At 60.7% G+C, this 26220-nt stretch overlaps 1 protein-coding gene across 1 annotated transcript in view; it reads right to left on the bottom strand.

Moving 5' to 3' along the window:
- Window positions 1–10022: 10022 nt before the first annotated feature.
- LOC309412976 (alpha-tectorin-like) overlaps window positions 10023–26220 on the bottom strand; it is a gene marked incomplete at its 5' end in the record, with an annotated part of 28329 nt that continues 12131 nt past the window's right edge. The window contains 18 exons of the mRNA XM_082010034.1: window positions 10023–10210; window positions 10651–10767; window positions 11417–11504; window positions 11790–11952; window positions 12483–12731; window positions 12855–13018; window positions 14611–14813; window positions 15144–15254; window positions 15407–15687; window positions 15779–16065; window positions 16265–16648; window positions 18184–18383; window positions 19691–20252; window positions 20574–21184; window positions 22241–22814; window positions 23310–23902; window positions 24439–25009; window positions 25296–25708. Coding sequence (XP_081866160.1) covers window positions 10110–10210; window positions 10651–10767; window positions 11417–11504; window positions 11790–11952; window positions 12483–12731; window positions 12855–13018; window positions 14611–14813; window positions 15144–15254; window positions 15407–15687; window positions 15779–16065; window positions 16265–16648; window positions 18184–18383; window positions 19691–20252; window positions 20574–21184; window positions 22241–22814; window positions 23310–23902; window positions 24439–25009; window positions 25296–25708 — 5672 coding nt within the window. The 3' untranslated portion in view covers window positions 10023–10109. The remainder of the gene's footprint in view (window positions 10211–10650; window positions 10768–11416; window positions 11505–11789; window positions 11953–12482; window positions 12732–12854; window positions 13019–14610; window positions 14814–15143; window positions 15255–15406; window positions 15688–15778; window positions 16066–16264; window positions 16649–18183; window positions 18384–19690; window positions 20253–20573; window positions 21185–22240; window positions 22815–23309; window positions 23903–24438; window positions 25010–25295; window positions 25709–26220) is intronic.

The following is a 26220-nucleotide window of genomic DNA, read 5'->3' as shown; positions in this document are numbered from 1 at the left end:
AAGCCACAAGGACAGACGGGTGGAGAGAGGGGGCCGGATGGACGTCGAGACAAGGGCTGCAGAAATCTGGGTACCAGAAAGGCGGGGAAAGGGCAAAACACAGGGATGGCGAGCAGCGACGGAGAGAAGATGCGACAGACTGAGAGCGGCACAGAGACCCGGAGGGCACCGCGGCAGACAGACGGTCACCCTGGACGCGCAGAGATCCGCAGACCTACGGGGCCAGAGTCCTATGCATGGGGAGGCGGGCAGTGGCAGAGAAATGGGTGCACGGACTGAGAAAACAGCCATGGGCAGAGATTGATAGGGACTCGCAGGCAGCGGGGTGGGGTGCCGAGAGGCTGTGGGAGGGCCGAGCAGGCAGGAAAAAAAGAGACGGGACTGCAGACAGCACCGCGGGAGAGCCCGGAATGCCAGAGCACGAGTCCGTCGCACAGTCAGCTGAAAGCCTTCAGTAAGTAAGTTAGCGGAACAGATGCTGTAAAGAAAATGGTGTCCTAGAGGAAGAGGCACAGCGGACCCGAGGGCCGGCACTCAGAGGGGCTGACACCAGGGTCGGAAATACCACCATCAGACCGAGAGACTACAGACAGAGCAAAGACAGTAGGAGGCATGAGGAGACAGCAGGGCCGTGGCAGGGAGAGACAGAGCTGATGCCAGGAAGAGGGGACGGCAGACAGGCAAGCGGCGCACGGCAGGCAGAGGAGAGTGACGGCCAAGGGCCGAGAACGCCCTGTAAGAGACCGGAAGGAGACCGCCGCGGGATGGATAGGCCAGCAGAGAGATGGGACCCGCGAGCAAGTGAGAGTGCGTGACGTGGGTGTGGATGCAGGGCGAGCCCCGCACGGACAGAGGAGGATGCAAAGAAATAAAGAAATAAAGAAAGAGCTACGTTAAAACAGATGGCAGTGGAGCTAGGCGCAGACAGACGGGCAGACAGGGGATGAGAAGCAGCAGCTCGCCCCAGAGGGACCGAGCCCTTCACCGCCACCACTACATCCGGCAAACGCACCCAGATGCTCCCCGTTGCCCTCGGCAACAGAGTCCAGTCCGTCTGTGCGGACACAGAAAAAGGGCCTCCTACCAAAAAAAAAAAAAACCCAAACCTCGTCCCTGAAACACCCTCGACACCGAGCAAAGGCTGGGGGCCGGAGGACATGTGCGGGGAAACGCACGGAAAAAACCACAAGAGTACCAGATGGCAGGGAGAGACGGCGAGACGGAGAGGCAGAGACAGCAGAGAGCCTCCGGAGAGCGACAGAACAGGCGGCGTGTCCGTGAAGCGCCGCAAGGTTTAAAGAGACCCCGCACTCCATCCAGACACTGCGAGACAGGCGAGGAGAGGCACAAAGGCAACCGAAGAGATGGCCAGAGACGGAACTAGAGCCTCACATCGAAAAAGGCAGAGGGCAAGGGACGGCACTACGGAGACACACGTGTGTGGAGGCAGCGACGCAAAAAGACTTCACGTGAGCACAGGATCGACAAAGGCAAAAGGTCAGATGCACAGCGACACATAGACGCCCCGAACAAAGTGGGGGCCAGGGGCAGAGAGCACCCTAAAACCAGAGAAGGAGAACAAAAAAAAAGACAGAAAGGCAGACAGAAAGCCAAATGGACAAATGGGGACAGAAAGAGAAACATAGATGCTGCAACAGAGACTGAGACAGCCAGAGCTTACAGGAGACACGCAGGCAGCGACAGACCGAGGGGGAGAGTGACTCGCAGAAAGACAAATTCACCACCGTAACAAAGCGAGAGGAACAGAGCGAGAACAAAGAGCGATACACCCGGGGGGCACGCACATGGCAAGGGAGAAAGGCAGTCGGATGGCGGGGCAGACAGCGACAAAGCCCGCCAGCTGTGACGCGGTCCATCAGCGCTGACCAAGATGGACAGACGCTTCGCGTCACCCATGCCTGTGGAGTCCATTCCTTAGTGTCGCTCTGGAGAGAAATGCCCACGAATACTCAACACTGCCGCCACCGGCAACGGCGTTACCTGCCTCCCAGAGCTGCAGCCTCGCCACAGCCCGACGTAACCCCACCGCCCCCTGCCCCATAGCAACCTCGGTGCTACTAACACTGGATGCCGCTTGCTTACTTGGGCTGATGACACGTAGCACCTCGCAAGACCCCTGCAACCTGCCACGTCTAACTAACGAGTGGGCTTCAACCCTGACCTCGACATCGGTGCCAGCACGGCGCACATTCTCAGGCCTATGCAAACACCCACCGCACGCATGCCTTCATGTGGATGCTTGTGGCGACTGCCGCCACCTTGAACCTCATGGCTGGCTGTGACAGCTGATACGGGTGGCAAAAAGCTCCCTTCCCCCTTCGCCGTTCCTCCGCTCAAAGCTGCCTCCTACTTCAACGGCAACGGTGCCTGGACCACGTACCTTGCTGTCAATGCCCGTGTCAATGATACCGCGCCCACTGACACCAACAAACGCCCCCGCCGCCGTTGCCAGAAACGCCAGCATCTACGCTAGACAAACGCCACCAAGTACAACTCTGCTCATTGATGGCACCATTTGCACACACTGCCTGTTTCAATGCTGCAGACAGAGCCTTTGCGAGGATCCCGACGCTACAACAGCCCCCCGTGGCCTACTGGAAAGAACGTGCCAACAGTACCGGCAACTACCCAGGGCCCTCCGGCCCCCCCCCCCCCCACCCGACTTGAGCCCCACCAACTGCCCCTCTGCCGAGCTGCCTCCGCGCGTCCTTATAAATGTTACCGCCAACTTTGAGGCCGCCGAACTCTCCCCCCGACCCCTGCCCCCCCGATGCCCACAAACAACGCACCCCATCGCCCATGCCCATGCCCATGCCCTCCCTACCAAGCCACTGCTCCCTCTTGTCTACCTGTCCTGCCCGAGCCCTGTCTTGGAGCCGTGTCCGGCCATCGACCACGTTATGGCTAGCCTCAACTTACCCGGCCTCACACCGGACACTTGGCTAGCTGCGCCTGACGTGGCACTGCCACCCGCAGCCTGCCCGGAACCTGCCTGCAAGCTAACAGCCACTACACCGCGCAAATGCTACGGCACATCCTCCCAGACCTGCATGGATGCCGGCCCGGCGCCACCCCCACCCTGTCTGCACTCCATTCCCACCCCCTGCCCCCCACGTACCACCTGCCTGAGCGGCCACAGCCCTCTTGTGGGACACTCGCATCCCGTCGCTCCCACTAGGGCCTCCGTTCATGAAGATCCGCCCCACCTGAGCCCCTGCTCACATCCCGACGTCACCTTCCAAGCCGTCCCCGGCCTGCTGGAGCCCCTACGGCCCGGCAGCCCTCACCGGGAGCCTTCCCCCACCATGAGCTCCCGCACCCTCTCTCAGAAAGGAGATTGCGCAGAAGACACTATTTCAGGCAGAAGGGCCCTGCAACGATTGGCCAGCCCGACCACCAGACCGATTCCCGGCTGCCCGAAAGTTAATGAGGATCATGAGGGGCGCTGTCCGAATGCCTCTTGGATGGCCACGAGCATGGGGCGGTGATCACCTCTCTAGGAAGACCATCCCACAGTTTGACCGCCCTCGCCATCAAGAAGCGCTTGTTTCCAAACATCTGGTCTGACCCTCCCCGGCACAGCTTTGAACAGTTCCTGCCGCCCAGGGAGAACGCCCCGGTGCCTCCCGACCCCTTTCCCCTCTTTGGGAAGCTCAGGAAAGCTGTGAGGCGAGCGCCCTCGGCCGCCTTTTCTCCAGACAACTAGACGAGCCCAAAGTCCTCAGCCACTCCTTGCAGCCCCGCCACCGGCTTTAATGCCTTCCACTGGCCTCGTCCCAGCGCCCTTCACACTCTTCTTAAAGCGCGTGACCCAGAATAATGCACAGTGCTTGAGGCAAAGCTGCGCCAATGCTAAATATGGTGACCCGATTGCCTCTCTCGACTGGCCGATTGCAGTGCACTCGATGCCCTCCCAGCCACGGTTTGCCATGTCGGCCACTGGGGCCCGCCACGGGCTCCCATTGGGCCTTCTGTCGACCGGTGCCCCCGGATCCCTTTCTGTGAGGCCGCTCTCTGGCCGCTCCTTGCCCCGTCGAGACGCGCGTCCAGCGTTACGCTCTCCTGGGGCAGCACCCGGCCTTTCGGCCCGCTGTGTTCCATCCCATTAACGACTGCCTGACGCTCTCATCTGCCATGACCCCCTCGGCAAACCATATCACGCCTCAAGAGAGTCAACGGCCCCTCCCAGTTCAGTAGCGCCGGCGAACTTGCCAACAGCATGTTCTGCTCCTGCCTCCGAATCGTCGCTGAATATGCCAGTGGCCGGTCGCCGGCCGGGTGTAGCCCCGTTCGCTAGGATCCTTTGGTTTCCTCCCTTTGGCTGGTTCTTCGCCAGGCACGCCCTTGACCCGCTCGTCCCACAGTCACGCGACTTGTCCGGAACGATGCCAGGAGGTCCAAGATCAAAAGCTGTACCGAAATCCACAAAAATTATGCGCGTCACCTTCCACTTGTTCCCTAGGCCCTGACCGTAGAAGGCTATCAAGAGCTAAATGGGACGTTGCCTTCGCAAAGCCGCGTTGACCATGCGCGAGGACGGCATCATTCTTTCAATGCCTTTCAGGAGCGCCCGATGTAATCGCCGCCCTCCTTCTTGCAGGCATTGAGCTGAGACCAACAGGCACGCAGTTCCCCGCATCATCCCTTGCACCCCTTTGCTATGGAGCAATAATGATGGCCGGCTTCCTGTTGGCAAGGGCCTCCCCGGACTCCCGAGACCTTCGGCGGACGATTGAGAGGGGTCCTGCTGTAACGCCCACTGGCTCCCTTGGGACTCTGGGATGAATACCATCGGGCCTCATGGAGCGGCGAGCATTCAGCTTGTCCCTTACGATTTTGGCATCCGCAAATGGAAAGCCACTGTTCCTGCGCTCATGGTGCTCCGACTCTCAGTACAGCTAAAGCCTGAGGCAAAAACCCCGTCAAACGCCTCCGCCTTTTCCCCCATCCCTAGCAGAAGACCATCCGCAACAAGTATCGCTCCAACGTTTCCTTTGGACCTCCTCTTCCTGTTAATGTGCTGAACCAACCCGTGGCGGGTTTTGACTCCGACGACCCCTCGCGCCGTCGCACCTTCTCCCTGCGCTTACGAACCACGGCTCTGCGCTCTTCGTGCAAAGCCCAACCTCGTGGCGGACTCGCTCGCTCCCATGCTTCTGTGAGGTGCCTCTTAGCGCCGGTCAGTCTTTGGCAGACTCCCGAGCCCTCCGAAGCTGATTCCCAGGGGATGCCACTAAACGGCTCCCCAAATAGCTGACAGTTTGAGGTCCTGAAGTCCACAGAAGCTGCGCTCCTCTCCTCTTTTCTCGTTGCACCAAACGTTTTCAACTTGACTGCTTCACAATAGCCACGGCCGAGACAGCTGCGTCCCCTCCAAGTGCTCCTCTAGTCACGAAGAGCGAGTCTGGGAGGGCGACTTTCCTAGTCGGCTCAGTGAGTACCCATGACAAAACAGTTCTCTTGTGCGGACTGTGAGAATCGCCGAGACCAACTTGCCACGGCAGTAACAACGTCCCCGGTTGACGTCTGCAAAGTTGACGCCACCCGTAAGGATGAGGGCCGACGATCTGGACGCTTCTCTTCATTGCCTTGCTCCTCGGCGCTATCGTCCCGGGCGGGCATTCGGTAGCAGACGGCTGCCACGACGGTCGCCTTTGTTTCCCATCCCTCTAACACTCACTCGGAGACTCTCGACTGCATCGTCGCTAACCACAAGGGCATCGCAATCAAACCTGTCCCTTGCATATCGTGTGATGCCTGCACCTCGCCCGCCTGACGCTGCAACAAGAAGGTTGCTGCAAACCCACCGGACTCACTCACTCGCCCACCCTCGTACACCAAAGACCTCTGCTCCCTGCACCGACTGCCAGCGACTGCCCCTGCGGTCCTCTCCCCTATGATGGCAATCTCCTCCCACACTCTGCAACAGCCGCCAGCCGGCTGGGTGAGCAGCTGCGGAATGGGCACACAGCCCGTGAGCTGCCAGGTAATGGGTAACTCCCTTGATCGCTGCCTACCTCCGGCCGCCGTACTCCGCGGCTCTCCCCGGCAGAAAACTCGGGTGCCCCCTTCCCTACCACGACAGCTGACATCTACCACCCCTCGCCCCCATGCTGAGGTTGCCTAATGAAGTGCAGGTGCACCTCCTTCCTCCAGCCCCGAGTCTCAGCTCCAGCACGCCTGCCATGCGGCCGCCACCCGGCACACCCAAACCCCCACTCCCCGCCTGCCTCGTCGCGTCCTCGCTGCTGTCGCGCAAGACCACACCACTTACGAAGGATTACAAAGCCTTTTATTCCCACGCGGCCATTTCACAGAGGAGTACAAACACGAGACAAGACACCGATGCAGACAGCTCCCCCCCGGCACCCCAAGGCCGCTCTCATCTCTTCCACCGGGCACCCCAACGCTGCCCCACGCTGCCAGACACCAACCTCGCTCTCGCCCTCAAAAAACTCTGCCGCGGCACACCACACAAACACGAGAGGAAATTCCGTCCCTCATGTCCCTAGCTTTCGTTCCCACCCCCCAGCAAGCAGCTCTTTCCAAACACGGGGAACGGCTTCCCACCACTGCGGCGCGCTAACGGGCTTCTCGGACCCCCGGAGATGAGGTCGGCCTGCGGCTGCATGCCTGCACGACATCTCGGCTCTGGAGAGCCAGCAGACGACGCACTCCCAAGGCGTCGTGACTTCTGACGACGCTCGGCTCCAGCCCGTGACGCTTACCTCTGGCCAAGTCTGCGTGTTCACAAGGTGCCGATGGCAGCTCCCGGGGACCATCCGTGCGAGGGGACGTCACGCGCTCTGGCCCGTCCTGTGCTACCGATGGGGCACGTTACAAGGGAAAGTCTGGGAAAAAGCTGCAAAGAGCCCCACCCCTCCTCCAAGTCCCGTCTCGATGATGGCAAGGCACAAACAAACCCCCAAAATTCCACGTCGATCGTCAATGACAGAAACCTGCAAAAAATGCCTCCCCAGCTGAGTCCCACATTGATGCTGGAAACATGCAAAAAAACAGCCGGACTGGTTCACAGCACTCCGCTCAGAATTTTCTCTTCAGCTGCAGGTCTCTTGCACACAGAACTCGTAGACGTGCTCTAGAAAGGCTTCACAACGTGTATTGCAAATAAAGGACTGCAACTTCTCTGTGTCCTCAGGCCTCTCTGGCTTAGACCCTGTGCTGAGGCTCCCGCCACTCCGCCTCACGCACGGCCCGGGCCCCGCCGGCCGCCACTGCTACTCCCCTGTTCGACCTGCACCCCAGATCTTTTTCTGCTCCTCAGCTCTCCGGCTGCTCTTCCACCAGCCCGGAGCATTGCATGGGGCTGTTGCGACCCGAGTGCAGGGCCTGGCACACAACCTTGTTAAACCTCGTACAACCGACCTCGGTCCGTCGATCCGGCCTGTCCAGATCCCTCTGCAGAGCCATCCTGCCCTCAGGCAGATCGACGCTCCCGCCTGACTCGGTGTCACCCGTGAACTTACCAAGGGAGCACTCAATCCCCTCATCCAGACCATCGATAAAGTTATTAAGTGAGACCAGCCCCGGTACTGAGCCCTGGGGAACGCCGCTCGGGACCGGCCGCCCGCTGGATTTAACTCCGGTTCCCCACAACATTCTGGGCTCGGTCGTCCTGGCGGTTTTTGACCCAGCGAGGAGTACGCCTGTCTGAGCCTCGAGCCGCCAGTGTCTCCCGGAGAATGCCGTAGGAGACACTGTCAAAGGCTTTTCTAAAGTGCAGGGAGACAATGTGCACAGCCTCTCCCTCGTCCACCAGGCGGGGAACCCGGCCATAGAGGGAGATCGGGTCAGTCGAGCAGGACCTGCCTTTTACGAACCCATGCTGCCTCAGGCCTGATCCCTCGGTTGTGCCGCACATGCCCCATGAGTGGCCCGGAGAGCAACTGGTCCATAATCTTCTGTGGTCCTGAGGTCAGGCTGACGGGCCTGTAACTCCCGGGATCCTCCTTCCGGCCCGTCCTGCAGATGGGCGTCATGTTGGCAAGTCTCCGGTCATCTGGGACCTCCCCTGTTAACTGGGGCTTCTGATAAATTAACATTACGTCATGCAGAGACAAAATTAGATAGGCAAAAACCTAGCTAGAACTCAATATGGCCTCGGTCGTAAGGGATAACAAAAAATGTTTGTACACATATATTAACAACAAAAAGAGATATGGGATGCGAGGGGCAACATTGTCACCAAGGCTGAGGAAAAGGCCGCCTTTTAAAGTACTTAATGCCACCTTTGCCTCAGTCTTTAATAGCCAGACCAGGTATCCACGGGGTTTTCGGCCCCCTGAGCTGGAAGATGGGGACAGAGAGCAGGATAAACTCCCCGTAATCCAGCAGGACCCACTACGCCACCTGGACACCCACAAGTCTATGGGGCCTGATGGGATCCACTAGAGAGTACCGAGGGAGCCGGTGGAGGAGCTCGCTGAGCCACTCGCCATCATTTCTCAGCAGTCCCGCTTAACAGACTGCGAAAGATAACGGAGCAGTTCCTCTCCATGCCACTCATGGGGCACGTGCGGCACAAGCCCCAGGCAGCACGGGTTCATAAAAGGCAGGTCCCGCTCGACCGACCCGATCTCCCTCTATGGCCGGGTTCTCCTGGTGGATGAGGGAGAGGCTGTGCACGTTGTCTCCCTGCACTTTAGAAGAGCCTTTGACAGCTCCCACAGCATTCTCCAGGAGACACCGGCAGCTCGGCGCTCGGACAGGCGTACTCTTCACTGGGTCAAAAACCACCAGGACGGCCGAGCCCAGAACGTCGTGGGGAACCGGAGTTAAATCCAGCGGGCGGCCGGTCCCGAGCGGCGTTCCCCAGTGCTCGGTACCGGGGCTGGTCTCACTTAATAACTTTATCGATGGTCTGGATGAGGGGATCAAGCACTCCCTCGGTAAGTTCACGGGCGGCACCAAGTCGGGCGGGAGCACCGATCTGCCTGAGGGCAGGATGGCTCCGCAGAGGGATCTGGACAGGCCAGATCGACAGGCCGAGGTCAGTTGTAGGAGGTTTAACAAGGCTGAGCGCCAGGTCCCGCACTCGGGTCGCAACGACCCCGACGCAACGCTCCGGGCTCGGGGGAGAGCAGCCGGAGAGCTGCCCGGCGGAAAAGGACTCACGGGAGCCGGTCGACAGCTGGCTGAACGTGAGCTGGCAGCATGCCCGGGTGGCCAAGAAGGTCGACAGCATCCTGGCCAGCAATAGCGTGGCCGGCAGGAGTAAGAAAGCGATCGTGCCCCTGTACTCGGCACTGCTGAGGCCGCATCTCGAATACTGCATTGGGTTTCGGGCTCCTCGCTACAAGAAGGATGTTGAGGTGCTGGAGTGTGTCCGGAGAAGGGCGATGGAGCCAGCGAGGGGTCTGGAGAAGGTGTCCGATGAGGAGTGGCTGAGGCAACCGGGGTGGTTGAGTCTGGAGAAGAGGAGGCTGAGGGGAGCCCTCATCGCTCTCCGCAACTACCAGAAAAGGGCTTGTGGCGAGGCGGGTGACGGTCTCTTCTCCCGAGTAACCAGCGATAGGACAAGAGAAAAGGGCCTCGAGTTGCACCTGCACACCAGGTTTAGACTGGATATTAGGAAAAATGTCTTGACCGAGAGAGCAGTCAAGCATCGGCAGGGGCTGCCCAGAGAAGCGGCGGAGTCACTGTCACCGGAGGTGTTCAAAAAACGTGTAGACGTGGCACTTCGAGACGTGGTTTAGCGGGCAGGGCCGTGTTGGCTTGATGGTTGGACTCGACGGTCTCAAAGGTCTTTTCCAACCTTAAGGATTCTAGGATTCTATGGAAAAACCCACCCCAAGTCCCACATCGATGCCAGAAACCTGCAAAAAAAGCCCCGAGTCCCGCATTGACGCCAGCAAACGTCCGGGCACGCCTTGCCTTCGCGGCACCTGCTGCGCAGCACCGTCGCGTCCGGGTCAGCATCTGATCTCTCTCTGAGTCAAGTCCCTCTCTCGCCTCCTCGTGGCGGGACGGGTTGGTGGCAGGCTGGCTGCCGTGGGGCTGCTATCTCCTACACTACAAAGACTCCGGCCAACATGAGAACGGCGCTTGGCTGGGCGGCGGAGGTGCGCCTACGAGGTCGGGTCCCGCGGAGCTGCGCACAGCCACAGCCAGAGCTGGGCCGCCACCAGGAGGGTCACTCGGGCGCGGCGCTCCCCCGAAGAGCTGGAGGCTGCCAACACGACAATGAGACCCTCATGAGCCAGGGCCCCGGCCCGCACAAGACGGGTTCCTCCCTCCCCCCCGACACCCCGGGCACCCTGCCAAGCACGCCGGTCCTGCGCCATCCCGGGTGCCCCTTCTCGTCGCTGGCCTCCCTTCCCGTGAGACCCTTAGGTGGCGTCCAGACTCTACCCGTGGCCTCGCCTCTACTCTACCACAGCCCCACACCACGCTACACGCTGTCGCCACCCTCACAACAGACCACCCGCCACCTCTTCAGTTTGACATCGTCAGACTCGCGGCCCTCAGGTGCCACGACGCATGCCCGGCTCCCCGCCCTGCGCCTCTCTCCTGTCTGGGATGTGCCGCACGTTCTGGCCGCCTTCCTGTACTAGGCGGGCCCCCAGCTGGGCTCGCCCCGACTCCTCTCACACCACTGCTGGTACTTGCCCCTGCAGCTCTTGCCGTCCCCTTGCAGCGTCCCTGTCACGCAGCTGCAGAGGGGCCCGTCCACCTGGCTCGTGCAGATCTGCTCGCAGCCTCCGTTGTCCTCGCACCAGTCTGACCCTGGGCACAAAGAGCAAAGGAGGACACCTGTGCAACGGTCCCAGACCCCAAGCCCCCGGCTCTTGACCGCCTAGCACGCACAATCCCGTGCCCCCTGCTACGACAACAGGGCTCGCGACGGTGCACCGGTCACTTGCCGGGCATGCCCTGACATCGCACATGGCGTGGGGACCACACTAGGACTGGGCCAGGCTCCCGTCACCCCCCGTGACCCCAAAGCAACACCTAGGCCGATGCTCGCCACCCTCCAGGAACCTCATGGGAAGACAAAGAGGAGTGCCCACGGCACGGGACCGCAAATGGAGCGCCCTGCACCGCCCTGGGCTCCCACCACCCGCCCTGCTGTTGCGCCATCTCCCGTGCGACCGACCGCCTGTCCCCGGGAACACACGCACCCGAGCGAGGTGGACCCCGGACGCAGCCTGCACGACTGGCACCCGCACGCCCTCTGCCCTCACCTCCCGATGGTGACGGCCCCGCGAGCGCTCTCCTGCACTCGTCCCAATTCCTGCTCAAAGGAACGCACACGGGCTCCCTCCCTCGACCCGGCATCCCGCCACGCCTGGTTGGAGCCCTGCAGCGCGCTGCCGGTCTCCACCCAGATGACAGTGGGAACCCCACAGCCTTCCCCAGGGTCATGTGCACTTACGCTTCCTCCTAATAGGCCCCACCGAGAGGACCTGCTCCTCGGGCTCCTCGGCGAACGCGCCAGCCATCCTCGTGCGCCGAGGGCAGTTCTACACGGGGATAAACGCCGCCTCCATCATGCTCGGCCCCTGCCCTGAGGGCCCCCTCCATACCCCTCCGGCCCAGCTCCCGAAGGGACCCCGCTACCGGGCTCAGAGACCACAGGTCCCTGGGCGACCTGCCCGTGGCAGAGCTCTCCTCCTGGGGCCTAGAAGGAAGCGTGACGCTGTGGGCCTCGCCCCTGGGGCTACATCTCCGGCCGCTCTCCAACGCCGACTTGGCCGGGCTCTGCTGGAGCCCCCCCAAAGTGAGCGACCCACACTCGCCCCACTTACTATTTTGCAGGAGTACTTCTCCGAATCGCAGAGCGAGACAGCGCAGTGGAGGTGAACTTCGTCATAATCCCCGATGAACTTGAAGACAGTGACGTGGAAGCGACACGTCAGCGACACCCCGTTCTCCTCTATGCCAATGGTGTTGTCCTTCGCGTTTTGGCACCTGCGTGAAGCCACGACGCTCGCTCTGGCCCTCCCGCAACCGGGACCCATCTGCGAAGGCCGCCGCTCGACCCCGTCCCCATCAGGCCCCAGGTCCCGCAGCGTGGCACTTGGATTCAGCCGCGCCTGCCTCCTCTGGACGAGGGCATTGCGCCCCACCCACCGCGGTAGCAGGACCGCTCTCCGGCGCGTCCGTCTTTGTCACACTCCCGCTTGCCGAGACGCCTCCAACATGATCTGCGCCCCGCCCTGGTGTCTGCGGCATTGGTGACACAAGGAAGGCTGCCTCTGTCCATGGCCGGCGCTGCTTTGTGGGTGGGGCCTCCGCGACCTCTGCGCCGAGTAAACAAACTCCTGCGCTAACGACGCGCGCTCCCCTGTTGCCCAACCTCCCCGGATCTCGGTTGACCGTCTTGCCAAGCGAAAGGTCCCCTGCTCTGACCAAAACTGGCGCCCCTTCGCGTGCCCTGCCCAACAGACACAACAAAATACAAAGGGGCATGCCGGGTTGCCTGGCCCGCAGTCCCTCACCCTCCCTCGATGATGAAGTAGCGCAGCTTGTCGTTGCTGTCCCGCGAGGGGGTCGCGTAGCACTTGTTCAGCATCAGGATCAGGTGGTTGGAATCGGCCCCGACGACAAAGACCCCCACATAGAGCACGTCCCGGGTGGTGAGCACCACCTCGCCCTGCCGGTATGGATGCTTGTAGGACGAGTTCTTGTACAGGGCCATCTTGGTCGTGAAGCTTCCTTCCTGCGTCGGCACCGTCAGGTTAATCACGCTGACGATGACAAAAAAAACCACCGGCTCGGACAGAGGAAAGGCTACAGAACCTCTGACTCGCCGCCTCGCCCTTCGCCCCTGCACAGGTGTGTGACAGGACAGTCCCCACCCCAGCTCCTACCTGAGCATCGGCCGCACGACCGAATCCAGGGAGATCTTGATGTCCAGCTCATAGGCGCATGAAAACTCCACATTGATGGTCCGGTCCCGGGTGATGATATTGCCCGTGTTGTTTGCGCTCTCGATCCACACCGTGTTCTTGTACACTATGTGTGTGCTATTTGACTGCAGAAGGAATGTGCGGCGTGGCTCCATACCGGCCGTCTCCTCTGCCCCACTCTTAATGAACGTGTTGGCCCCTAAACGAGCCACACAATGTCGAGGGCCCAGCCCTGCCGCTTTGCCACCTTGGGCCAGAAAAGGTACGGTACAGCAGGCCTAGAAACGGCGGGGCTAGGAGCGGCTGGGCTAGGAGCGGCCGGGCAGCGCCTTACCGTATGAGACCTGCCCCTGTTTTCCCTGCCCCTCCACCCCACAAAAGGGCCTCCCGAGCATTGCTCGTGCTGACACATGCTGTGGGATGCTGGACCTGTAAGTCACCGAGTCAGCAGGGAACGGCGGGCTTTGTCTCAAGCCATGCGCTTAGCCGATCTCACAGAAGCGACCGTGACGGGCCGCGGTCCGACGGTCCATCATTACTGAGCGACGCCCGGGGCGAGGTGAAGGGCTCGCAGCCTGATGCCGTTTCAAAAAAGCCGCAAAGACCCCCGTATGTCGGTACCAAATTCCCCCTCCCCAGACCGACTCATTGGGCCACGCCAACCCTCTGGACCCCTGCCGAGGGCTGACCGGCGCACAACAATCCACTCGCTCCCGCCTCACCCGGAGCGTAAATGTGACCTTTAGAACCCCCCGCTTTGAGGACAAGAACTCCAACCACCAGCCGGGATGATGGCCCTGGACCTCCCTCCTCCCCGAGCAGGGACGCCCCTTGGGCAAGATCCACGCGTCCAATGACGTTGGAGGTTCCCCAGGAAAATAGCGGTAACAAAAAGTGCCAAACTCGGACCGCGAGCTCAGTCGTCGCAGTAAGTGTCTTTATCGACGGCAATCGCGACTTCGGTATATCTTCGCCCTGAGAAACCTCTATCTTTTCACCTTCGCGAAGCCATCTCCATGGAAGTCCTCGAGAGGGCTCTGACAGGCAAACGTCGACTCGGATAAGGGGCTACCTGCATGATCCTTTAGACGTAAATCATTGACCGAGCCTGAGGGACTAAGACTGGACCTAGCCCCACCTAGACTCTTCTCTGAGAGGAGCTTAGAAAGCTGAGGGGTCCTTTCTGAACCTCGCAACTTGATGGGAGGGCTTCCCCAGCCACGCGTCAGGTTCTTACTCCTGATGCGACACGTGTCCCTGCCCCGATGTTGTGCCGGACTGCTGCAGAGGAGGGGCACCCGGCTGGTGCGAAGCCGGCTGCCCTGACACCCCTCCCCATACCGATGAGTTCTTTGCGTACGTAATGCCTCTGGATACGCAGACCGCTCTCCTCAGCCTCCCGCCTACTCCTCTGTCCCCTCCTGCACCCTCTGGACTGGGACGCCAATCAGCGAGACGATGGTGACCCTATGCCGAAAGACGGCACGCCACAAAGCCCGCCCACGACCTCCGCCTGAGTACGAGCCGCCCCAATTGATGGCCAGAGCTACATGCGTGTTCCAGCTGCCTACCGACTGCCAGGTCCCTTTTGCTCCATCGAGCTGCCTCCCCAAATCACGTTGCCCTGCCTCCTCTGCCATCGAGTTCGCACAAATGAGAAGACGCCCGAGATGAACAGCCTGGCTGCTGCTCCCAGCCCCACGGGCCCCGTGCCTACCTGCACCACGTTCCCACAGTTGCCCTTCGTGTTGTTGATCTGGAAGGAGATGAAGTCCTCCCCTTCGATGCCGGGGCAGCGGCGGTCATTGACCCGCACCCCCTCACGCTCAAAGCCCAGCTGGAACAGCTTGCACTTCGAAATTGACACCTCCATTTGGGCAGCTTTGCAGGTCACGTCTGCGTCAATGATGTCACGGGTGGCTAGCGAAGATGATGAGACGGCTTCCTATCACCACAAATGGCCGCCGGCCTGCCAGGCCCTCCTCCCCACCGCCGACAACGGGCATGGACCATCCCTCATGGCACGCCTTGCCCATCTGACGTCCCTGCCACTCAAAGCACTCCCAAGCTGGAGACGCCCTTAACATGTGCTCCAGAAAACCCGCTCACCGCTCCCATCCTGACTACGCATGGTCGCAAAGCCCCATCTCGGCAGAGTTCCCAGCCCTCGGCGCCTCCCTTCCCGAAGCCCCAGCGGGGCGACAGCCTAACGCGCGCCAACGCCGCTCGGCGCCAGCCCAGAGGACTCACTGTTCCCGTAGGGCGGGGGCTCGATGCAGCCGCACAGCTCTCCGCCGTCATCCAGCTCGCAGCTGCGGTTTGGGCAGTCGGCGCCCGCACAAGGGTCTTCCACCGCTCCTGCTAAACGGCGCGAGACAGAGTGCGAGCACCCCCTTTAGCCTCAGCCCGTGGCCTCCAACCGCCACGGGCCACACCCACCCCGCCCGCCCCTCTCTTGCCTGTCCCAGCGGGACGTGGCTCCCCTCAACCCAGACGGCCCCCAGCTCTCTTACAGCAGTTCTCCTTCTCGATCCACTCTGTGCCCAGGATGCCGAAGGTGCGGCAGGCCTCTCCATAAGCGGCCAGCGAGCCACACAGCTGGACCTTCTTGTGGTTGTAGCAGCCATCCAGAAAGCAGGACTCGTAAAAGGGCAGGGGGTCAAGGAGGCCGTAGCAGGGCTGGAAGAAGCCTTTCATGTCCGTCAGCTTCAGGCAGTACCTGTCGCTTTGCAGCTCCCGGATCTGGACGTTGTCGCAGGAGGCGGCGTACTGCGAGTACTGTAGCTCGTTGCAGCTGCGGACACCGAGCATGTCGCGGGAGCTCCCATCTCAGCCGGCCCCACACCTGCTCCTGCCCCACGGGGAAGGGCCGGCCGAGCGCTCACCTCTTCTGCATGCCGTCGGTCTTCCAGCTCTGCGCCAGCACCACGCTGCTGACTGCCGGCTTCCCCCGCAGAGTCGCATAGTCATCCATCCGGTCGCCGTTGAAGTTTCCGCAGAGGCCGCACACCTTGTTCTGCAGCCGCTCCCCAAGGGTGATTTTGATGACATTGAAGCCGTTGTAGCGGATCTGGATGTCCGGGCCGGAGTCGATGACCAGGAAGCCCTCCTGGCTGAAGATCTTCGTGGACAGGCCCGTGACAAAGGGGACACTCACGCGGCTGCCGTTCACCTGGCGCAGGAGAGGACGCAAGGCCGACATCCCTCCCGCCGCCTCCACCTACGGACGCGAGCGCGAGCCCCCCGGCGACCTCTCTGCGGGGCCCTCGCCGAAACGGTCATGTGGCCCCATGTGCCGCCCTCCTCCGCTCGGGAGCCGCCCAGTCCGCAGCCCCGCTCCGGAGGGGACTGACGCCCCTGGAAAGACCTACCTTGACGGTATTCCTGTCGCTGATGAGGATCTGCTCCTCATTGATGTAGAAGTAAACGGGAGAGATGACAGTGAGGTTAGGCGAGGACCACTTGTCAAAGTTGATGATGAGCTGGAAGGAGAAGTCTGGCAGCTTCTGGCAGATGGTGGATAGGACGAAGGCACAGTTGGCGGGGAAGCGGAGGAAGGCTCCATCAAAGGTGCGGAAGACGCCACCACCCGCCGCCAGGCAGAAGGAGCTCCTGGTGCCAAAGCAGCCGCGGATGCCGTTGCGCAGGGCACACTCCTCGTCAGACTTGCAATGTCGTGGGTCGCACTGGATGAGGTTGCGTCGGAAGCAGCGGCACCGGCGGGTGCAGTCCCCGTTCCAGAAGAGCTGCTTGGGCTAAAAGAGGGACCCATCACCGGCCGCAGGGCTGGGGCGCCCTGCCCTACCCTCTGCCAACGTTTGGGCTGAGGTTTACACCCTTCAGCCACAGGGCAAGCGAGAGCTGGAGACGAGGGCACGGAAGAAGGCGTGAGGAACACGCTGCCTACCTCGCAACATCTCTGCTACCTGCAGGCACAAGGAAACCGCCCGTTTCCCTACCGACCTCCCTCGCCTCTCATAAGCGCGCGGAAACCGCGGCGTGCTGAATACCTCCTTGACCCCTTTCTTGTGCCCTGCCAACCGCCAACACGTCTGCTAGGGTCCACGTACAACAGCGCCACGATACCGGCTCGTTACGGGCATGGGGCTCGCCAACAACTCCTCGCACAGAATGCTTTCATTGACACTAAATACAACCCGCTACAATATCAGTGGTGCCACTGGTGCAACGGCCTGCTGAATCAACCCCCTGAGCAACAGCTGACAGCTACAAATAATTAAACTTCCTGTGAAACAGTAAACCCCTGTTACGTTGAAGACCTAGAATGACGCGGTTGTACAGAACACTGGACTTTGGTGCTCAAAGCCAGCCTGCCCGGTCACCACCCTCTTTTTCCCCCATGACACCAGTTCCCCCCTGTCCCTACCCGATGCCCGAGTTGCCCTCACCCGACAGCCATGCGATGGTTTTGCCAGACAGAAAGACTCGCTACATGGCACGCCACAGGAGGATGTCCCTCTCCTCTCTACCGCCGGTACCCCCTAGAGCCGCGAGAGCCCTGCATTGCCGCTGCATCGTCCCTACCCTCACCGACAACTGTGGTTGCCATCACCGGCGTGGGACTGGGCTCTCACACTGGGGAGTCTTACTGACTGCTTTCCCACTCCTCTAGGAGATGTAATTCCCACAGGCCCTCATAGTGAGGCTTCCTCACTCTATGACGGCCTTCCTCGCGCCAGAGCTTCAAAAGAGCAGCCGCGTGAGACTCTCAGGCCGGAAATGAGATCGGCGCGGGACAGGCACCCCTGACATGTATGCCACCCGACCTGAGCGCGTGCCAGATAGTCAGATCAGAGCTGGACCCCGGTCCCGACGTTACACGCGGCTCAGAGACTCGGGAGGCCGCAGGGCAGCCAGGCCCCGGTGAACGCCAGCAAGCATCCCGCCAGCTAGCGCCAGGGCTTCACTACGGAGCCCGCTTCGCCTCTCTCCACCTCCACCCGATGCACAGCATTCCACCACACAGCTCCTCGCTCCCCGCCCACTCTTGCTTGGTGCAAAAACACTGGACTTGACAGCAATCCTCAAACATGGACAGGGACCGGCAGACACATATGATTTTGAGGAAGGAGAGGGCCTGGCCCTCCAGGCGTTGCAAAGCACTTTCTCTGGTTGACGCTCTGACCCTGCTACCGCAGCAAAGGGACCTGGCCTCACAGCCGGTACCAGCCCGGCCTGATCGCCATCTCCACTCGGGGCATGAGATGCTGCGTGGGAACATCAGACAGAGAGTAGGAGAAAGGCCAAGAAGAGAACGTGAGCAGCGTACCTCGTAGTATTTGCCGTCGGAGTAGCAGCCGCAGTCGTGAGGAAGGATGCAGCTCTTGCCGTTGAGGACGTACCCAGGGTCGCACCGGCATCCCTCCACGCAGTAGTGGCTGCAGTCGCTCTTCAGCCGGATGGCGGCGCATCGGGGCTGGCACAGGGACACGCAGCTCTCGTAGTGGCTGTTGGGGGGACAGCTGACGGCTACAATATTACCAGAGTGCAAAACGGATACAGGTTAGCTCCCCGGACAAAACCGACCCAGCAGCCAGCCCCCCATGAGGCTGTAATCCCTGCCGCCAGTGTCGCCGGACAGCTGGCTCCCCTTGCCAAGGCGGTTAACGTGGACCATGTTGCCCAGAGAGGGACCAGGAGCTCCCAGGCATGTGACCTGGCAGGCAAAAGGCAGCCTTCGTCCTTCCGTCCTGCTCCACTCACCAGCTGCCTAGTCCAAGCTGAGCAACGCTTCTCCGTCACTCACCGCTGTCTCCGAGCTTCTGCACGCCAATTTTCCAAGAGCCCGTTGCCCTGTGCTCCCTGCTCTCCCGCAAACAAGTTTACTTGCTGACGCCAGACTAACATCTCCCTCCGGGAGGCATGTCGGAGCCGGCCCCGGGGCCTTTCAGGCAGCGTACGTAGCCTCTGCGCTCTCAGCGGGTGACGCGCTTTAGCTGGGCCATCAGAGCATGAAACCTGTGAGACCTGCTGCCCACCCCTGGGCGGGCCACTTCTCCCCGTGCCCCACAGGGATCGTTTGGGACCTAGTGTGTGGGGTGCCGGTTGGCGGCCTCGCCGCCCCTATCCCCTGAGAGCGGTGACTTCCAAGCCACGAGTTTGCTCGTTGGAAGGAAGAGCAACCAAAAAATTAATTTTCGGCATCTGACTTGCCTGATAGATCAGCTGCCAGAAAGGTTCATGGCCCCCATCCTCGGGAGCCTAACTGAACACTGCATCGTAATCTTATCAACGAGAGCAGGCGGCTTCAACAGGGCAAACACGTACTCCTGGCTTTGAAGCCAACTAATGTGACGCCTGCTTAACAATGGAGGTGTGGCCGATACCTTCTGAACTCAAAGCTTCCTCCTTTCCATCACCGCTCCCGCTATACCACATGCGGTTCGTAACAGCTCTGAGAGAATGTAGCGCCCCAGAACAGATCCCATGCCCACGCCCCACCCAGCAAGCGCGGGAGGGACCCGCCGCCGGACCATCGGCCTCCCCTTCCTCAGTTAGCAGACGGGTCAGTCCGGCGCGCTTGGCAGCGGCTACGTGCGCTCCCACCCCGCCGCTTGAGGGAAGGAGAGGATCCCTGGGGTCACCCCCAGCACCGACTACGAGGAGCCAGGACGAGTTCGGGTTGACGGCCCAGAGATAACGGGCGTCCGCTGGCGTTCCACGTGCCGCTGTGCTACCCCTCTACGGTGTGAGCTCCGGCAAGCACTGCGGCTGCAGCAGACGGCCCCGGGAAGCACCTCTAGGGAAGAAGGGCCTGGAGGCAGGGCAGCACTTACAGCACAAGGTGAAATTCCTCCAGCCAGTAACAGCGATGCCCTGTGTTTGGCACGTGCTGGCGTAATTCTGCAGCCAGCTGCAGGCCGTTTGCATGGCTCCCCCGTCAACACAGGTGTCGAAGAGGCAGTTCTTGTAGAAGAAGCCGGGGCTGATCTTGCTGTGGCATTTGGCGAAGACGCCGCTTTGGCTTGGGATGAGGCTGCAGAGCTGCTGGGGTTTCCAGAAGCCTTCCACCTTCCCGCAGGCGGGGCAGCGGTCGCCACAGCCCACACGGCAGAATGCATCCCGCTTCGCCCAGCTCTGGACAAAGTCAGCGACGCCACCGGCCGGTGCGCCGCCCCTGGCCACAAGATCGTCCTCGGGGTTGCCATTGTAGAGGCCGCAGAGGCCGTAGGTCAGGTTCTGGAAGCTGCGTGGGACAGTGACGGAGAGGAAGGTCTTCCAGTCATACACCACCTTCAGCCCAAAGTCAGTCTCGACCACAATGTGAAAGCCAAAGGCAAAGATGTTCACTTTGCCCTGGCCCAGCTTCAGGGGCAAGTAGAGACGCTCGTCATTGATCTGCAGGGAAGGAAACGAGGCACGCCGTCAGCGGGAATGACAATCAGAGCTGCTGTGACAGGACACGAACGAGGGCAGCTCGGTGCTCCCAGAGCAAGGTCCCCGCTGGCCTCTCCTCTACATAAAAAACAAGGCTTCCAAAATGGAAGCCCTCTCTGAAAGCTGTGCCTGGCGGCACCCTAGGGACGAGCCCGAGCGTACACCCTTCCCTACCCCCGGAAAACCTCACGAGCCATAAGGCTTTGTGCCCAGGGAATGGCTCCGTGGTTTGGGAGCTACGGCGGCAAGAAATAACCCCTGCCCTCGCGGCCCAGCACTCACCAGTACGGTGTACTTGTAGGCACGGTGGATGACAATGTTGTAATTGAAGACCTCCACTTCAACTTGCTTCACCCAGAGGGCCAGAGAGGTGTCCCGATCCTCATTCTTGGCTGTGACTGTGAACGCCGGGAAAGTGTCTGAGCGCTCTGCCCTCGGCCAGGCGATCGTGGTGCACAGGACCAATGCGCAGCTGCTCTGGAAGTCAAAAGAGTAGCCATCAAAAGTCAGGTAGTGTCCATAGCCCGAGACGACGCAGGAGGCGTCGGTGCGGACGTGGCAGTAGTAGAGGCCATTCTCCTCCCGGCAGTACTCGTCGTCCTTGCAGGAGACGTTCTCGCAGTACACGCTGTTGTCAGAGCCGTTGCAGTAGCAGAGGAAGTGGCAGGCAACATCCATCCAAAAGGTCTCGTTGGTGGCCAGCTGGCGCCCCTCAAAATTGCAGCCACACTCGCCACGGGGAACACAGCGGGCGCCGCGGAGGACGAAGCCCTCGTTGCACCGGCAGCCCTCCGCACAGGTGTCTGCACAGACAGGGCCCGTGGCCAGGGTCTCGCAGGTCTCCACACAGCTCACACACTCTTCAAAATGGCTGTTCTCCAGGCAGGCGAGAGCTGCAAGGCCAACAAACGCGGAGCCTGAGTTCTCAGCTCTGGCAGCCCCGGGTCAGCGTGGGGCTGGGGTGCCAGCAACAGGTGGGAATGGGGCGAGCAGGGGCTGATTTCAGGCTGGGAAGCAAGAGGGGAAATGGTCCCAGCACCCTGCCGGCCACTGGCTCTTCCTATTCCCCAGGCAACCCCTTCCCCTCTCGGCCATCGCCCTCCTCACATCGCAGCCCTGTCCTGCCACATATATTTCAGAGGGTATGAGGCCAGGGCTCCTGAACGGATGCCTCCCTCAAATCTCCGCGGCAGAGATGGGAGCCACCTCCCCACCACATATTGCCACACTGGGGAACTTTCACGTTCCTTTCTGAATTAGGAACATTTTCCCATCAACGGCAAATTTGTAGCGACAGCTAATAACAAGCGTTATTCAAATTATCCTCCCGTAGTGGTGTACAGCGCCGCCAGGCACCATCCGCAGCTCTGGAACACTGCTACACCTCACCATCAAACTGCCAACACCTCCCAAAACGCCGCCCTGAAATAGCTTCACTGGCAAATCCATCTCTGCCAGCACAAGCACCGCTTAGAAACTGCTGTCACCACGCGGGAGAGCGCCGCGTACGTGCCAGCACCCCTCATGGCAGAAAGCTCTGCCAGGTGTGGCTCTTTCGATGGCAAAGCCGATCTTCGGTCGACCGGTAGGGAAGAGAAGTAGGAAAATTGCCCTGGGTTGCCAGCGTTTAGGCTCCTCCACCTCTACACCTTCCTATGACTTTGGGTATCTAACGCTGCCATCGGCTCCATCAGGTCATGGCCTCTCTCCCAAAGAGCCCTTCTGCTACAGAATGTCTTCCGGCTCGGCCACAGAGGAACGCCCCGTGGGTAAGTGGTACGCGCCTGAGACGAGACAGGAGGTGGAGGAAAAAGAGCCCATGCTTTTTGGCATGCCATTTCTACCTCCATACGCCCACAAGCTCCCAACAAAAAGACTCTGCCTGAGGTTGGTGGGGTCTACGTCCCCTTCTCCCCACCCCGGGTACTTGAAAGCTTTGGCGGACTCACGGCAAAAACTGCGGCTCCTCCACTGGCCAACCTCCACCTCGGCGTTCTTGCAGGCGCCGGCGTAGCGTGCCACCGAGTCGCACAGCTCCGACAGGTTGCCCCCGCTCTGGCACAGACGGAAGAGGCACGTCCTGTAGTAGGCAGAGACGTTGACCACGCTGTGGCACTCCAGGAAGGAGCTGTTGGTGGGGTCATTGATGATGCCGCAGTTGGAGCGGCTCCTATAGGACTTGAGCAGCTCCGAGTCGTTGTTGCAAGCCTCCAGGAGGTCCCCGCACTCCCCGTTACAGATCTCATCGAATGTGGTCCAGCTCTCCAGGAAGAGCTCCAGGTTGTCCGTACACTTGCCCTTGGGCAGGCAGAACTCATCGCTGGCGTTGCCATTGAAGAAGCCGCACAGGCCCCCGGTGCAGTTGAAGTAGGCGGCGGAGAGGCGGATCTCCAGGAGGCCCGAAACGTAGTAGCCGATAGCCAGGAGCCCCTCCGACTCCATCATGGTGCCGTTGTCACTACGGTAGATTTCCAGGCGGCCGGAAGGGTGGAAATAGGGCAGTTCCACGTCGTAACCGTTCACCTACAAGTAACAAGCGGATTGGGACGCTTCAGGGAGGGCAACGTGACTTTGTGCAGCCTTTCCCGTCCGCGCCACACTGGGCATGCTGAACGCTTCTCAACCCGCACCCTGCCCTCTGAGGCCAGGAGCCTCCTTCGAGGCAGGGGATACGGCTGTTTCTGTGCATTTTGCCCCGTGAACAGAGAATGTTTTTCCAGGGAAAAAAACAAGTTGCAGGAGACAACTGCAATGTCGGGCATGTCTCCAGAACTGACTCCGCAAGCAGATGGGAATAACGGCACTGTGACTACAACCTCACGGGTACCTAACGGGCTTCCACGTGGCAGCAGCCCACGTGGGCTTCCTCCAAGCGCCACCATAGCACTCGAGGCACCGACTCAGCAAAACAGTCCAGACCCGCAGACCCACAAGCCTTTCTCCAAAGGGACACTGGAAGGCGGTGCAAAGCACCATCTCCCACCCCAGGGTGGGCTGCCCCAATGGCAGCACCATTACCTTGATCTCAGACAGGCTGGCACCTCCAATCTTCACCTCTTGGCCAACTGCCTGGATCCGCACGATGCGCGGCCCATCGGGAGCAGATCCTGGCTTCTTTTGACTGATGTCTACCTCAACAAAGTCTGGTCGCTCGGGACAGGTTTTGAGCAGCATGTAGGAATGCTCCAACGGATAGGGGAAGGCGACGCCGTCAAATGTCTGCAGCACCTGGTTCTGCCCCACTAAACACAGGCTATCCTGCTTGGGGTAGCAGCCCCGGTAGCCGTTCTCGATGGCGCAGACCTCTCCTTGGGGGCAGGTGGTGTTAAAGCACCTGGCCTCCCCGCCATCCTCACACTGGCACTCCACTGTGCAGTCTGCTGCCGCCCAGAAAGACTCTCCGATGGCGTAGTACCGGCCATCCACGTCGCAGCCACACTTCTGGATGGGGACACAGCGGTCCGCGCTGAGGACGTGGCCCTCATTGCACTCGCAGCCCTCGGCGCACGGGAAGGCGCAGGCCAGTGGGGCTGTGAGGTCCGAACATGTGGCAGGGCAGCTGCTGGCGCACACCGAGTAGCGGCTGAGCTCTGGGCACCGCACAGCCATTGCTGTGGGTGCGCAGGGGAGACAAACAACACGAGGACCGTATTACAGCACAGTTCGGGGCCGATTACCTCTTTCCCGTTGACGTGCAACACAGAGCGAGCCGGGAGCCCCGCTTGACAGTAGAATCGTCCCCTACGTTTCCCTCCCGTGCCTCCTCAGCCCTTCCGCTTGTGCAAGCGATAGCTTCTCCAAAGCGGCCCCAGAGGGGCCAGGCCACCTGCGGCTACTTAATGCTGCAAGCAGGGAGGGCGTGCTGTCAGCCAGTCCCCTTTCCAGCCCAGCCTTCGCCTCTCATCACGGCAGCTGACTGTCTGCAGAGTGATGCGGAGCTCCCGCCTCATGCCTGACTCATGACACCCTTTTGCTGGCGCGGGAGTCTGACGCCGCGGAGAGGAGGGACCGATCGGCTCTCACCCCGCCCCCTCCCCTGGATTTCTCCCCGCTCCTCTCATGTGCTGCTGGGCATACGGACTGACGCTTGAAATCGCTCCCCTCCTCTAGAGGGGAAAGCTCCCGGCAGGGGCACGCAAAGGCTTACCGCATCCCATCTGGGCACGCCACTCTCCCACCGAGATGCCCAGGGCCTGGCACACTGCGGCGTACGCCTGGATGGCTTGGCACAGGCCGGTGCTGTTATCCCGGGCGCTGCAGAGGTCATAGACGCAGCTGTGGACGAAGGCGGTGGGGTCCACAACAGCGCCGCACTCCCGCAGCGGCCCACTGCTCTTGTTGATGAAGCCGCAGTATTCAGCGGTGAAATACAGAGACTCGGTGGCTGCATCGCAGAAGCTGCAGTTGTCCAAGCAGCCGGGCGAGCATTTCCGCTCGGGGTGTGGCACTCGCCAGCTCTCGCCCAGGTCTGTCACGGACGTGGCCAACCTCCCATCTGAGCGGAGGGTATCGTCCTTGGGGTCTTTATTGTAATTCCCACACAGACCACACGTGGCGTTGATGTACGTGCCCGGAACAGAGACGGAGGCGTAGTGTTGTCCATCGTAGGTCACCAGCAGGCCAAAGTCGGTCTCCAGGGCTGTGGACAAGCCACTTTGGTAGACTTTTATTGCACCCAGTTCCAGAGAGATGGGTAGGGACACCACCGAGTCATCCACCTGCAGGAACAACACCAGGAGACTGACTCGACGCATCAAATAGCTTAGCCCTCCTACCGGGACGCAAACACGAGCCATGCAGCCCCGTGACATGATCTCAGGGTTAGGAACATGTGCAGAAGGACAGCCGTTGGCAAGCTGCAGGCATTTGCTGCCACGCCCGTCACCTGTGCCCATTCCGAGGGATGCATGGGGCCCAGAAGTGCCCACCCACGCTCTCTGGGCCACTGTCACGGTCTTGCCGCTGACTCAGAGGCAAGTTCTCCTGTTTCGGCGGGGCTCTTACCTTCGCTTTCCCAAAGCCGCCCTTTGGGAGGACAATCTTGTGTGAGTAGACCTCCACAAAAATATCCCTCAGCCAGGAGACGGAGGAGCCGCCTCGGTTCTCGTTCTTGGCCTCCACGTTGAAGTAGGGCAGCTGGGAGCCTGGCCAGCACTGCCTGGCGAGGAGGTAGGAGCAGGAACCCTGGAAGTGAAAGAGGAAGCCGTCGAAGGTGTGGTAATGCGGATCTCCGAACACCACGCAGGTGCTGCTCTCCACCGGCACGCACTGGAAGAACTTGGTCTTTGGCTCGCACGCTTCAAAGGGGCCGCAAGCCATCTCCTGGCAGAAGATCTCATTGTTGAAGTCCAGACAGCGGCACTTGGTGGTGCAGTTGGCATTATCCCAGAAGATCTCCCCTTGACGGAGAAACTGTCCTAGAAAGACAAAAAGGGAAAGACCCATGCTACAGCACTTCTGTAAACAGAGGAACACGCTCTAACTGCCCCACGTCAGTCCTGGGAGGGGTCTGCCGGCCCTACGATCGAGAGCACCACCAAGGCATCCCACTGCCGGGCTTCTCAGCTGCTTTTTTCATGCGGGCTTCTCGCAAGAGACGCTCAGCAAAGTGCTGCCATCGCAAGGTTCATTTTTGATGTACGGTGTGTCTCCTTCAAGTCCTACCCACGCTGCAAGTCCGCGGGATGGTGCGAGCGCCGTCACAAATCCAGGGTTGGTGCCACACCACACGAGCTGGCTAACTTGAAGGATATTCCTTCCGGTTCGGACGCCTGCCACCCTCATCCTGCTTTGGTATCGCGGATGCAAGACCCATCAGTGCTGTTTTCTCAACGGGAAAGTCCACCGGTAAACCTCTCATCTTTTGGAGGCCATTTTGAAGCGCTGTCACTGTGCTTGCGCTTCGGCTTTGTTGCCATCTCCATAATTC

This window comes from Phaethon aethereus, assembly GCF_964289735.1.
Source record: "Phaethon aethereus genome assembly, chromosome: 23".
Lineage (NCBI taxonomy): Eukaryota > Metazoa > Chordata > Aves > Phaethontiformes > Phaethontidae > Phaethon > Phaethon aethereus.
This window is presented reverse-complemented; position numbering and strand designations above follow the sequence as displayed.